This window comes from Anomaloglossus baeobatrachus, chromosome 9, assembly GCF_048569485.1.
Source record: "Anomaloglossus baeobatrachus isolate aAnoBae1 chromosome 9, aAnoBae1.hap1, whole genome shotgun sequence".
NCBI lineage: Eukaryota > Metazoa > Chordata > Amphibia > Anura > Aromobatidae > Anomaloglossus > Anomaloglossus baeobatrachus.
Genome location: NC_134361.1, coordinates 219352343 through 219363970, shown reverse-complemented (window position 1 = coordinate 219363970; position 11628 = coordinate 219352343). Strand labels below are relative to the sequence as shown.

Sequence of the window (11628 nt, the reverse complement as noted above, 5' to 3'; positions counted from 1 at the left end):
ACACCAATACCCCAGACGGGTGACGTGAGGAAGGCGAAAGTGACCGGGAAAAATGAGCGAGGGATGGGGCAAAGTGGGTCAGCGCAGCTCCAAAACGGGTCTTATGAGGTGTTCCCGGTATACGGAGGGTCTTGTGGGGTGTTCCCGGTATACGGAGGGTCTTGTGGGGTGTTCACGATATACGGAGGGTCTTGTGGGGTGTTCCCAGTATACGGAGGGTCTTGTGGGGTGTTCCCGGTATATGGAGGGTCTTGTGGGGTGTTCCCGGTATACGGAGGGTCTTGTGGGGTGTTCCCGGTATACGGAGGGTCTTGTGGGGTGTTCACGATATACGGAGGGTCTTGTGGGGTGTTCCCGGTATACGGAGGGTCTTGTGGGGTGTTCCCGGTATACGGAGGGTCTTGTGGGGTGTTTCCGGTATACGGAGGGTCTTGTGGGGGGTTCCCGGTATGCGGAGGGTCTTGTGGGGGGTTCCCGGTATACGGAGGGTCTTGTGGGATGTTCCCGGTATACGGAGGGTCTTGTGGGGTGTTCCCGGTATACGGAGGGTCTTGTGGGGTGTTTCCGGTATACGGAGGGTCTTGTAGGGTGTTCTCGGTATACGGAGGGTCTTGTGGGGTGTTCCCGGTATACGGAGGGTCTTGTAGGGTGTTCCCGGTATACGGAGGGTCTTGTGGGGTGTTCCCTGTATACGGAGGGTCTTGTGGGGTGTTCCCGGTATACGGAGGGTCTTGTGGGGTGTTCCCGGTATACGGAGGGTCTTGTGGGGTATTCCCGGTATACGGAGGGTCTTGTGGGGTGTTCCCGGTATACGGAGGGTCTTGTGGGGTGTTCCCGGTATATGGAGGGTCTTGTGGGGTGTTCCCGGTATACAGAGGGTCTCGTGGGGTGTTCCCTGTATACGGAGGGTCTTGTTCCTGGCGGATCTCTTGGGGGAGTCCCAATGTGCCACCAATAGTAAACCACACAGGACCCCCGTGCCCCTCATGGCCGCCCGTCCTGTCCGCAGAGCCGTCACTGCCTGTAATGGAGCGGCATTATCTGAATAATCCGTGTAAGACGCTGACATATCCTGATCCTATCAGTTCCCGGCCGCTGGGATCAGCCATATACAGGCAGCTTTGTGACTCCGGGCCCCGATGACATAACAGATCACAGCCCCATAAATATCTGCCTTCTGATAACACTTCCTGGCAATTTAAAGGAGATTTCGCAGTCAGTGATCGCCGCTGCACCTTGTAGTCGCTGTTACAGGAAGTGTTGTCATGGGGACGGTGGAATAAATCCATAACTATATATACACTGGATAGGACAATAAGTGTTCACAGATGAGAAAAACCTTCTGTAAAGGCTTGATTAATATGAGGTGCAGGTCATGTGTGTATAGGAAAGAGCAAACGCAGTGTAAAGCATAGAGGATAATAGAATAAAGGGTATATAGTATATACTGGAGTAGAGGGCCATATATACTTTTTAGACTGATTGGAGCAGCATCTGTAAAGGGTTAATAAATCAGTGCAGGTGTCGGTCCTAGGGGTAAGTATGGCCGCCATAGCCGCAGATATCACTACCGCAGATATGAGGCTGCTGCACAGAGGGAGGAGGAGGATGAGGATGTGTGCGGAGGAGGGGAGGAGAATCTGCAGCTCACAGCACCGAGGCCTGGAGAAGAGGGAGGATGCGCTGAGGACGGGAGGCAGCGGCAGGGTGAGACCGCAGAGACCCCCGTATAGCAGAGGCACCCCCCCCCATATAGCAGAGATACCCCCTGTATAGCAGAGATACCCCCCTGTATAGCAGAGATACCCCCCCGTATAGCAGAGATACCCCCCCGTATAGCAGAGATACCCCTCCGTATAGCAGAGATACCCCTCCGTATAGCAGAGATACCCCCCGTATAGCAGAGACCCCCCCCGTATAGCAGAGATACCCCTCCCCCCCGTATAGCAGAGACACCCCCCCGTATAGCAGAGATACCCCCCCGTATAGCAGAGACACTCCTCCGTATAGCAGAGATACCCCTCCGTATAGCAGAGACACCCCCCCGTATAGCAGAGACACCCCCCCCGTATAGCAGAGACACCCCTCCGTATAGCAGAGACACCCCTCCGTATAGCAGAGATACCCTCCCGTATAGCAGAGATACCCCCCCGTATAGCAGAGACACCCCCCCGTATAGCAGAGATACCCCCCCGTATAGCAGAGACACCCCTCCGTATAGCAGAGACCCCCCCCCGTATAGCAGAGACCCCCCCCCGTATAGCAGAGACACCCCTCCGTATAGCAGAGACACCCCTCCGTATAGCAGAGACACCCCTCCGTATAGCAGAGACACCCCCCCGTATAGCAGAGACCCCCCCGTATAGCAGAGATACCCCCCCGTATAGCAGAGACACCCCCCCGTATAGCAGAGACACCCCCCGTATAGCAGAGACACCCCCCCGTATAGCAGAGACACCCCCCCGTATAGCAGAGACACCCCCCCGTATAGCAGAGACACCCCCCGTATAGCAGAGATACCCCCCCGTATAGCAGAGACACCCCCCCGTATAGCAGAGACACCCCCCCGTATAGCAGAGATACCCCTCCCCCCGTATAGCAGAGACACCCCTCCGTATAGCAGAGGCCCCCCCGTATAGCAGAGACACCCCCCCGTATAGCAGAGACACCCCTCCGTATAGCAGAGACCCCCCCGTATAGCAGAGACACCCCCCCGTATAGCAGAGATACCCCTCCGTATAGCAGAGACACCCCCCCTTTTAGCAGAGATATCCCTCCCCCCCGTATAGCAGAGACACCCCCCCGTATAGCAGAGATACCCCCCCGTGTAGCAGAGACCCCCCCGTATAGCAGAGATGCCTGACTTATAGAAGAACCCCATATAGCAGAGAAATCCCCTGTATATCAGAGCCCTCGTATATCAGAGACATCCCCCGTGTATTAGAGCTCCTGTATAACCGAGACATCCCCCGTATAGCAGAGACAGCCCTGTATAGCAGAGACAGTCCCATATAGCAGAGAGGTCCCCCATATATCAGACACAGCCCTGTATAGCAGAGAGGTCCCCCATATATCAGACACAGTCCCGTATAGCAGAGAGGTCCCCCATATATCAGACACAGCCCCGTATAGCAGAGAGGTCCCCCATATATCAGACACAGTCCCGTATAGCAGAGAGGTCCCCCATATATCAGACACAGTCCCGTATAGCAGAGAGGTCCCCCATATATCAGACACAGTCCCGTATAGCAGAGAGGTCCCCCATATATCAGACACAGTCCCGTATAGCAGAGAGGTCCCCCATATATCAGACACAGTCCCGTATAGCAGAGAGGTCCCCCATATATCAGACACAGCCCCGTATAGCAGAGAGGTCCCCCATATATCAGACACAGCCCCGTATAGCAGAGAGGTCCCCCATATATCAGACACAGCCCCGTATAGCAGAGAGGTCCCCCATATATCAGACACAGCCCCATATAGCAGAGAGGTCCCTCATATATCAGACACAGTCCCGTATAGCAGAGAGGTCCCCCATATATCAGACACAGCCCTGTATAGCAGAGAGGTCCCCCATATATCAGACACAGCCCCATATAGCAGAGAGGTCCCCCATATATCAGACACAGTCCCGTATAGCAGAGAGGTCCCCCATATATCAGACACAGCCCCGTATAGCAGAGAGGTCCCCCATATATCAGACACAGCCCCATATAGCAGAGAGGTCCCCCATATATCAGACACAGCACCGTATAGCAGAGAGGTCCCCCATATATCAGACACAGCCCCATATAGCAGAGAGGTCCCCCATATATCAGACACAGCCCCATATAGCAGAGAGGTCCCCCATATATCAGACACAGCCCCGTATAGCAGAGAGGTCCCCCATATATCAGACACAGCCCCGTATAGCAGAGAGGTCCCCCATATATCAGACACAGCCCCGTATAGCAGACAGGTCCCCCATATAGCAGGTGTTTGTACTGAGCAGGGGATCGGTTCTAGATCAGGTATTTGTAGTGGGGGGAGCCGTGTTCTGGTCCAGTCTCTGTATTGGAGCGGGTGAATTCCCGCACTTCTGTATACAGTGCACACATCCCAGACTGCTCTGTATGAGGCCGATTCTAGGTCCGGGATGGAGGGAGATTTCTGCCATAAGATGCAGGTTCTAAGTGTCTGCAGAGTCAACAAATCTAGGTCCTTTATCTGTATAGAGGAGGGGGCAGGTTCTAGGTCCTTTATCTGTATAGAGGAGGGGGCAGGTTCTAGGTCCTTTATCTGTATAGAGGAGGGGGCAGGTTCTAGGTCCTTCAGGTTCTAGGTCCTTTATCTGTATAGAGGAGGGAGCAGGTTCTAGGTCCTTTATCTGTATAGAGGAGGGAGCAGGTTCTACGTCATGTACCTATATATAGAGGAGGCAGGTTCTACGTCATGTACCTATATATAGAGGAGGCAAGTTCTATGTAATGTAGTTGTAGAGAGGAAGCAGGTTCTAGGTCATGTACCTATATATATATAGAGGCAGGTTCCACATCATGTACCTATATATAGAGGCAGGTTCCACATCATGTACCTATATATAGAGGAGGCAGGTTCTACGTCTTGTACCAATATATAGAGGAGGAAGGTTCTACGTCATGTACCTATATATAGAGGCAGGTTCTACGTCATGTACCTATATATAGAGGAGGCAGGTTCCAAGTCATGTACCTATATATATAGGAGGCAGGTTCTACGTCATGTACCTATATATAGAGGAGGCAGGTTCTACGTCATGTACCTATATATAGAGGAGGCAGGTTCTACGTCATGTACCTATATATAGATGAGGCAGGTTTTAGATAATGTAGCTATATAGGGGAGACAGGTTCTAGGTCATGTAATGGTATGGAGGAGGCAGGTTCTAGGTCATGCAATGGCATAGAGGAGGCAGGTTCTAGATCCTGTAACTATATATAGAGGAGGCAGGTTCTAGGTCATGTACCTATATATAGAGGAGGCAGGTTCCACGACATGTACCTATATATAGAGGAGGCAGGTTCTACGTCATGTACCTATATATAGAGGAGGCAGGTTCTACGTCATGCACCTATATATAGAGGAGGCAGGTTCTACGTCATGTACCTATATATAGAGGAGGCAGGTTCTAGGTGATGTCCCCATATATAGAGGAGGAAGGTTCTACGTCATGTACCTCTATATAGAGGAGGCAGGTTCTATGTCATGTACCTCTATATACAGGAGGCAGGTTCTACGTCATGTACCTCTATATAGAGGAGGCAGGTTCTATGTCATGTACCTATATATAGAGGAGGCAGGTTCTATGTCATGTACCTATATATAGAAGAGGCAGGTTCTACGTCATGTACCTCTATATAGAGGAGGCAGGTTCTACGTCATGTACCTATATATAGAGGAGGCAGGTTCTATGTCATGTACCTATATATAGAGGAGGCAGGTTCTATGTCATTCAACCATATATAGAGGAGGAAGGTTTTAGATCATGCAACTGTATAGAAGAGAAACAAGTTCTAGGTCATGCAACTGTATAGAGGGAGCAGGTTCTAGGTCATGCAGCTGTTAAAGGGAGCATGTTCTAGGTAATGCAACTGTATAGAGGGAGCAGGTTCTAGGTCATGCAGCTGTTAAAGGGAGCATGTTCTAGGTAATGCAACTGTATAGAGGGAGCAGGTTCTAGATCATGTAACTGTATAGAGGGAACAGGTTTTAGGTAATGTACCTATATATAGAGGATGCAGGTTTTAGGTCATGCAACTGTATAGAGGAGATGGGTTCTAGGTCATGTAAGTATATGAATATAGGGAAAGTGTTCTTGGTCATGTAACTATATAGATAAGGCAGGTTTTAGATCATGTAGGTATATAGAGGAGGTAGGTTCTAGATCATGTAGCTGTACAGAGGGAGCAGGTTCTAGGTCATGTAATTGTATAGAGGAGCCAGGTTCCAGATTGTATAGCTGTATATAGTAGGCAGGTTCTAGGTCATGTAGTCCCATAGATAAGGCAGATTCTAGGTCATGTAACATTACAGAGGAGGCAGGTTCTAGGTCATGTACCTGTCTGGAGGAGGCAGGTTCTAGATTCTGTAATTGTACAGATGAGGCAGGTTCTAGATCATGTAACTGTACAGAAGAGGCAGGTTCTAGATCATGAAACTGTACAGAAGAGGCAGGTTCTAGATCGTGAAACTGTATAGAGAAGAGGGCAGGTTCTAGGTCATGTACCTGTCTGGAGGAGGCAGGTTCTAGATTCTGTAATTGTACAGATGAGGCAGGTTCTAGATCATGTAACTGTACAGAAGAGGCAGGTTCTAGATCATGAAACTGTATAGAGAAGAGGGCAGGTTCTAGGTCATGTACCTGTCTGGAGGAGGCAGGTTCTAGATCATGTATCTGTACAGATAAGGCAGGTTCTAGATCAGGTTTATAAGGGTGACATATTCTGTGTTTGGACAGCTGCTATAGATCCTGTCCTGATTTTTCCTGCCCCTCTAGGTCCCCTCATGGATCCCCCTGGACACCTCCATCTATATGACACGGCCTTTGTCCAGAATGGTCGGGCGGTCACGGTTTTGTGGGCGTCCTGCACCCTGTTCCTTGGGATCCTGGAGATTGTGGTCCTCCTGCAGCCCACCTGGGTATTAGGTGGGGAGGGGAGTGGACATTTTGGCCTGTACCAGGTGTGCGAGGAGTCGGATTGGGGCACAGACTGTCGGGGTCCTGATGGGGTCCTGGAGGCGCTCCCACCCTTCCAGACGGCGGCGGGCTTCATGCTGGGGGCGCTGCTGCTGGTGCTGCTCAGCCTGGCCGCCATCGTCCTGCTGTGGTTCTGCCACTCGGGCAGCGTCTACAAACTCTGCGCCTGGCTCCAGCTGACCGCCGGTAATGGACGGGGGTGGGGGGGTTATCAAATATGGCCGAACTGTTAATTCCACATGGGTTTAGTGGTCTCTGTCTCTCTCCGTAGCTTTCTGCCAGGCTCTGGCCTGTATCCTGTTCCCGGACGGCTGGGACTCGCCGGCCGTGCGCCACTTTTGTAACTACCGCTCTGACCGATACCAGCTGGGCACCTGCTCCGTGCACTGGGGCTTCATACTGGCCATACTGGGAACCTTCGACTGTCTGGTCCTGTCCGTTTTAGGGTTCACCCTCGGGAAACGTCATGATGCTTTGAACCCCAGTGATATCAAACCCAACAAGAAAGGTAAGAGGAAAAAACAAAAGCACAAAAAAATGAGTTTTTTTGCTCCCTGCTGCCACCACTAGGGGGAGCCCATTACACACTAATTGGTAATGTTCTTGGTGAAATCATATGCGGAGAGCTCCCCCTAGTGGTGACCACAAATATCTGCCGGGAATGGAGAAGCGCGTCTAGAACATGTTCCCCATTCACTTCCTGTTTTTTGTTTTCTCTTTTTGTTCCTCTCTTCATTTATAGAAATAATTAGCTAATAATCATGTAGTAACTTCCCTAAAGAGCCGCAGAGCATTGCCAAGTACATGTACCGCAGAGCATCGCTCACTATCTATGTACCGTACAATCACTGCTCCACTTGATTATTCTGTAAAAATGCAGATAAGAAGTAGTTATATTATGATATATGGGGGCAGTATTATAGTAGCTATATTCTTGTACATAGGGGCAGTATTATAGTAGTTATATTCTTGTACATAGGGGCAGTATTATAGTAGTTATATTCTTGTACATAAGGGCAGTATAATAGTAGCTATATTCTTGTACATAGGGGGCAGTATTATAGTAGTTATATTCTTGTACATAGGGGCAGTATTATAGTAGTTATATTCTTGTACATAGGGGCAGTATTATAGTAGTTATATTCTTGTACATAGGGGCAGTATTATAGTAGTTATATTCTTGTATATAGGGGCAGTATTATAGTAGTTATATTCTTGTACATAGGAGCAGTATTATAGTAGTTATATTCTTGTACATAGGGGGCAGTATTATAGTAGTTATATTCTTGTACATAGGGGGCAGTATTATAGTAGTTATATTCTTGTACATAGGAGCAGTATTATAGTAGTTATATTCTTGTATATAGGGGCAGTATTATAGTAGTTATATTCTTGTACATAGGAGCAGTATTATAGTAGTTATATTCTTGTACATAGGGGGCAATATTATAGTAGTTATATTCTTGTATATAGGGGCAGTATTATAGTAGTTATATTCTTGTACATAGGGGCAGTATTATAGTAGTTATATTCTTGTACATAGGGGCAGTATTATAGTAGTTATATTCTTGTACATAGAGGGCAGTATTATAGTAGTTATATTCTTGTACATAGGAGCAGTATTATAGTAGTTATATTCTTGTACATAGGGGCAGTATTATAGTAGTTATATTCTTGTATATAGGGAGCAGTATTATAGTAGTTATATTCCGGTACATAGGGGCAGTATTATAGTAGTTATATTCTTGTACATAGGAGCAGTATTATAGTAGTTATATTCTTGTACATAGGGGCAGTATTATAATAGTTATATTCTTGTACATAGGGGGCAGTATTATAGTAGTTATATTCTTGTACATAGGGGGCAGTATTATAGTAGTTATATTCTTGTACATAGGGGCAGTATTATAGCAGTTATATTCTTGTACATAGGGGCAGTATTATAGTAGTTATATTCTTGTACATAGGAGCAGTATTATAGTAGTTATATTCTTGTACATAGGGGGCAATATTATAGTAGTTATATTCTTGTACATAGGGGCAGTATTATAGTAGTTATATTCTTGTACATAGGGGCAGTATTATAGTATTTATATTCTTGTACATAGGGGCAGTATTATAGTAGTTATATTCTTGTACATATGAGCAGTATTATAGCAGTTATATTCTTGTACATAGGGGGCAGTATTATAGTAGTCATATTCTTGTATATAGGGGGCAGTATTATAGTAGATATATTCTTGTACATAGGGGCAGTATTATAGTAGTTATATTTTTGTACATAGGGAGCAGTATTATAGTAGTTATATTCTTGTACATAGGGGCAGTATTATAATAGTTATATTCTTGTACATAGGGGGCAGTATTATAGTAGTTATATTCTTGTATATAGGGGGCAGTATTATAGTAGTCATATTCTTGTATATAGGGGGCAGTATTATAGTAGATATATTCTTATACATAGGGGCAGTATTATTGTAGTTATATTCTTGTACATAGGGGCCAGTATTATAGTAGTTATATTCTTGTACATAGGGGCAGTATTATAGTAGCTATATTCTTGTGAATTGGGGCAGTATTATAGTAGTTATATTCTTGTACATAGGGGCAGTATTATAGTAGTTATATTCTTGTACATAGGGGGCAGTATTATAGTAGTTATATTCTTGTATATAGGAGCAGTATTATAGTAGTTATATTCTTGTACATAGGAGCAGTATTATAGTAGTTATATTCTTGTACATAGGGGGCAGTATTATAGTAGTTATATTCTTGTACATAGGGGCAGTATTATAGCAGTTATATTCTTGTACATAGGGGCAGTATTATAGCAGTTATATTCTTGTACACAGGGGCAGTATTACAGTAGACGGTCTGTATGACTCATGTTATTGTCCTTGTAATTAATCTTCTTCCCTCTGAGATCCCCTCGTCTTCCTCTGCTGTCCTTGCACTTTCTGGCGGTATTACGCACAGCACGGAGTTGATAATAATTAGCTGCCGGTGACTCAGCAGAGAAGGAACTTCTGGAACGAGGGCCATTAAAATACAATATCCCCGGCGTTCTGTCCACTAGTCCTTGACTCGTCCTCTCCTATCTATTTATATGCAGCAGATTCTGGGGCTTATACTCGGGGACCATTTCGCAGTCTGCGCAACCACAAATTTCCCGGAGTCCTGAACGTCTCGTTCTTTTTCTTATAGACGGATCTGTAATTTCCTGATACGTAATAAGATGAAATAAAAAATGTTGAAGCCCCGGATATCTGTCCGCTTCTCATTAGGATCATCCATTTCTTTTTTATTTTTAGGGTTCAGTTCAGACACCCCCTGACGACTGACGTGACCGCGTGGATGAGCCATCACTTTTGGATTTTCGGTGTTTGTCGATATTTGCACCAATGATGTAAAAATGTTTTTTTCTGTAATAATAAAATAATTATTTATTTGGTGTCATCAGTGTGAACAGGGGATTATATCCACCAGAGAAGTTTTCTTCTTCACCTTTATTTCCTTACTGTGTATTGAAGGCAAATTGGACATAATTTCACACAAAACCCTCAAAATTGTTGAAACCTTTCCAAAATTATAGGTAAATATCATTGTTTCCAGCGTGTGATGCTCATTCAACTCACCAGTGGAAAATAACAGGTGTGGGCAATATGGAAATCACACCTGAAACCAGCTAAAAAGGGGAGAAGTTGACTCAATCTTTGCATTGTGTGTGTGTGTGTGTGTGTGTGTGTGTGTGTGTGTGCCACAGTAAGCATGGAGAACAAAAAGGACTTTGAAACCAAAATTGTTGAAAAATATCATCAATCTCAAGCTTACAAGTCCATCTCTAGGGATCTTGATGTTCCTTTGTCCTTTACTGCTGCAGACAATCAATGAGCTCAGCAGGTTGTAGTATCTACATGGAGCTTAGTGTTTTTCCGCAGCTGTCTATGTGACAGCTTCATTCAAAACATTGAGATCGGAGTGAAAAAAAACCCCCGTACCCTTAAATATGTACATCAAGCACATGCATATAATACCACAATACACACACAATACCGGTATATAGTGTACTCACACACATTACTCTTATACACTGTGCACACATAATACTGATATATAATGTACTCACATACATTACTCCTATACACACATAATACTGTTATATACAGTGCCTACAAGTAGTCTTCAACCCCCTGCAGATTTAGCAGGTTTGATAAGATGCAAATAAGTTAGAGGCTGCAAACTTCAAACAAGAGCAGGATTTATTAACAGATGCATAAATCTTACAAACCAACAAGTTATGTTGCTCAGTTAAATTTTAATAAATTTTCAACATAAAAGTGTGGGTCAATTATTATTCAACCCCTAGGTTTAATATTTTGTGGACTAACCCTTGTTTGCAATTACAGCTAATAATCGTCTTTTATAAGACCTGATCAGGCCGGCACAGGTCTCTGGAGTTATCTTGGCCCACTCCTCCACGCAGATCTTCTCCAAGTTATCTAGGTTCTTTGGGTGTCTCATGTGGACTTCAATCTTGAGCTCCTTCCACAAGTTTTCAATTGGGTTAAGGTCAGGAGACTGACTAGGCCACTGCAACACCTTGATTTTTTCCCTCTTGAACCAGGCCTTGGTTTTCTTGGCTGTGTGCTTTGGGTTGTTGTCTTGTTGGAAGATGAAATGACGACCCATCTTAAGATCCTTGATGGAGGAGCGGAGGTTCTTGGCCAAAATCTCCAGGTAGGCCATGCTATCCATCTTCCCATGGATGCGGACCAGATGGCCAGGCCCCTTGGCTGAGAAACAGCCCCACAGCATGATGCTGCCACCACCATGCTTGACTGTAGGGATGGTATTCTTGGGGTCGTATGCAGTGCCATCCAGTCTCCAAATGTCACGTGTGTGGTTGGCACCAA

General features: G+C 46.0%; 1 protein-coding gene across 1 annotated transcript; it reads left to right on the top strand.

The window, feature by feature from the left end:
• The first annotated feature begins 1609 nt into the window (after window positions 1–1609).
• On the top strand, window positions 1610–10171 carry LOC142250751 (LHFPL tetraspan subfamily member 3 protein-like). The gene is made up of 4 exons (XM_075322964.1): window positions 1610–1707; window positions 6515–6901; window positions 6987–7223; window positions 10027–10171. The coding sequence occupies exons 2-4, from the start codon at window positions 6523–6525 to the stop codon at window positions 10047–10049; spliced, it is 639 nt and encodes a 212-aa protein (XP_075179079.1). The 5' UTR covers window positions 1610–1707; window positions 6515–6522; the 3' UTR covers window positions 10050–10171.
• Window positions 10172–11628: the final 1457 nt, after the last annotated feature.

Excerpts from the sequence above, each read along its gene's own strand:
- LOC142250751 (XM_075322964.1), top strand. The coding sequence starts at position 6,523 with ATGGATCCCCCTGGACACCTCCATCTATATGACACGGCCTTTGTCCAG. Across the intron at positions 6,902-6,986 it reads CTGGCTCCAGCTGACCGCCG|CTTTCTGCCAGGCTCTGGCC; the intron begins GTAATGGACGGG and ends CTCTCTCCGTAG. Across the intron at positions 7,224-10,026 it reads TATCAAACCCAACAAGAAAG|GGTTCAGTTCAGACACCCCC; the intron begins GTAAGAGGAAAA and ends TTTTATTTTTAG.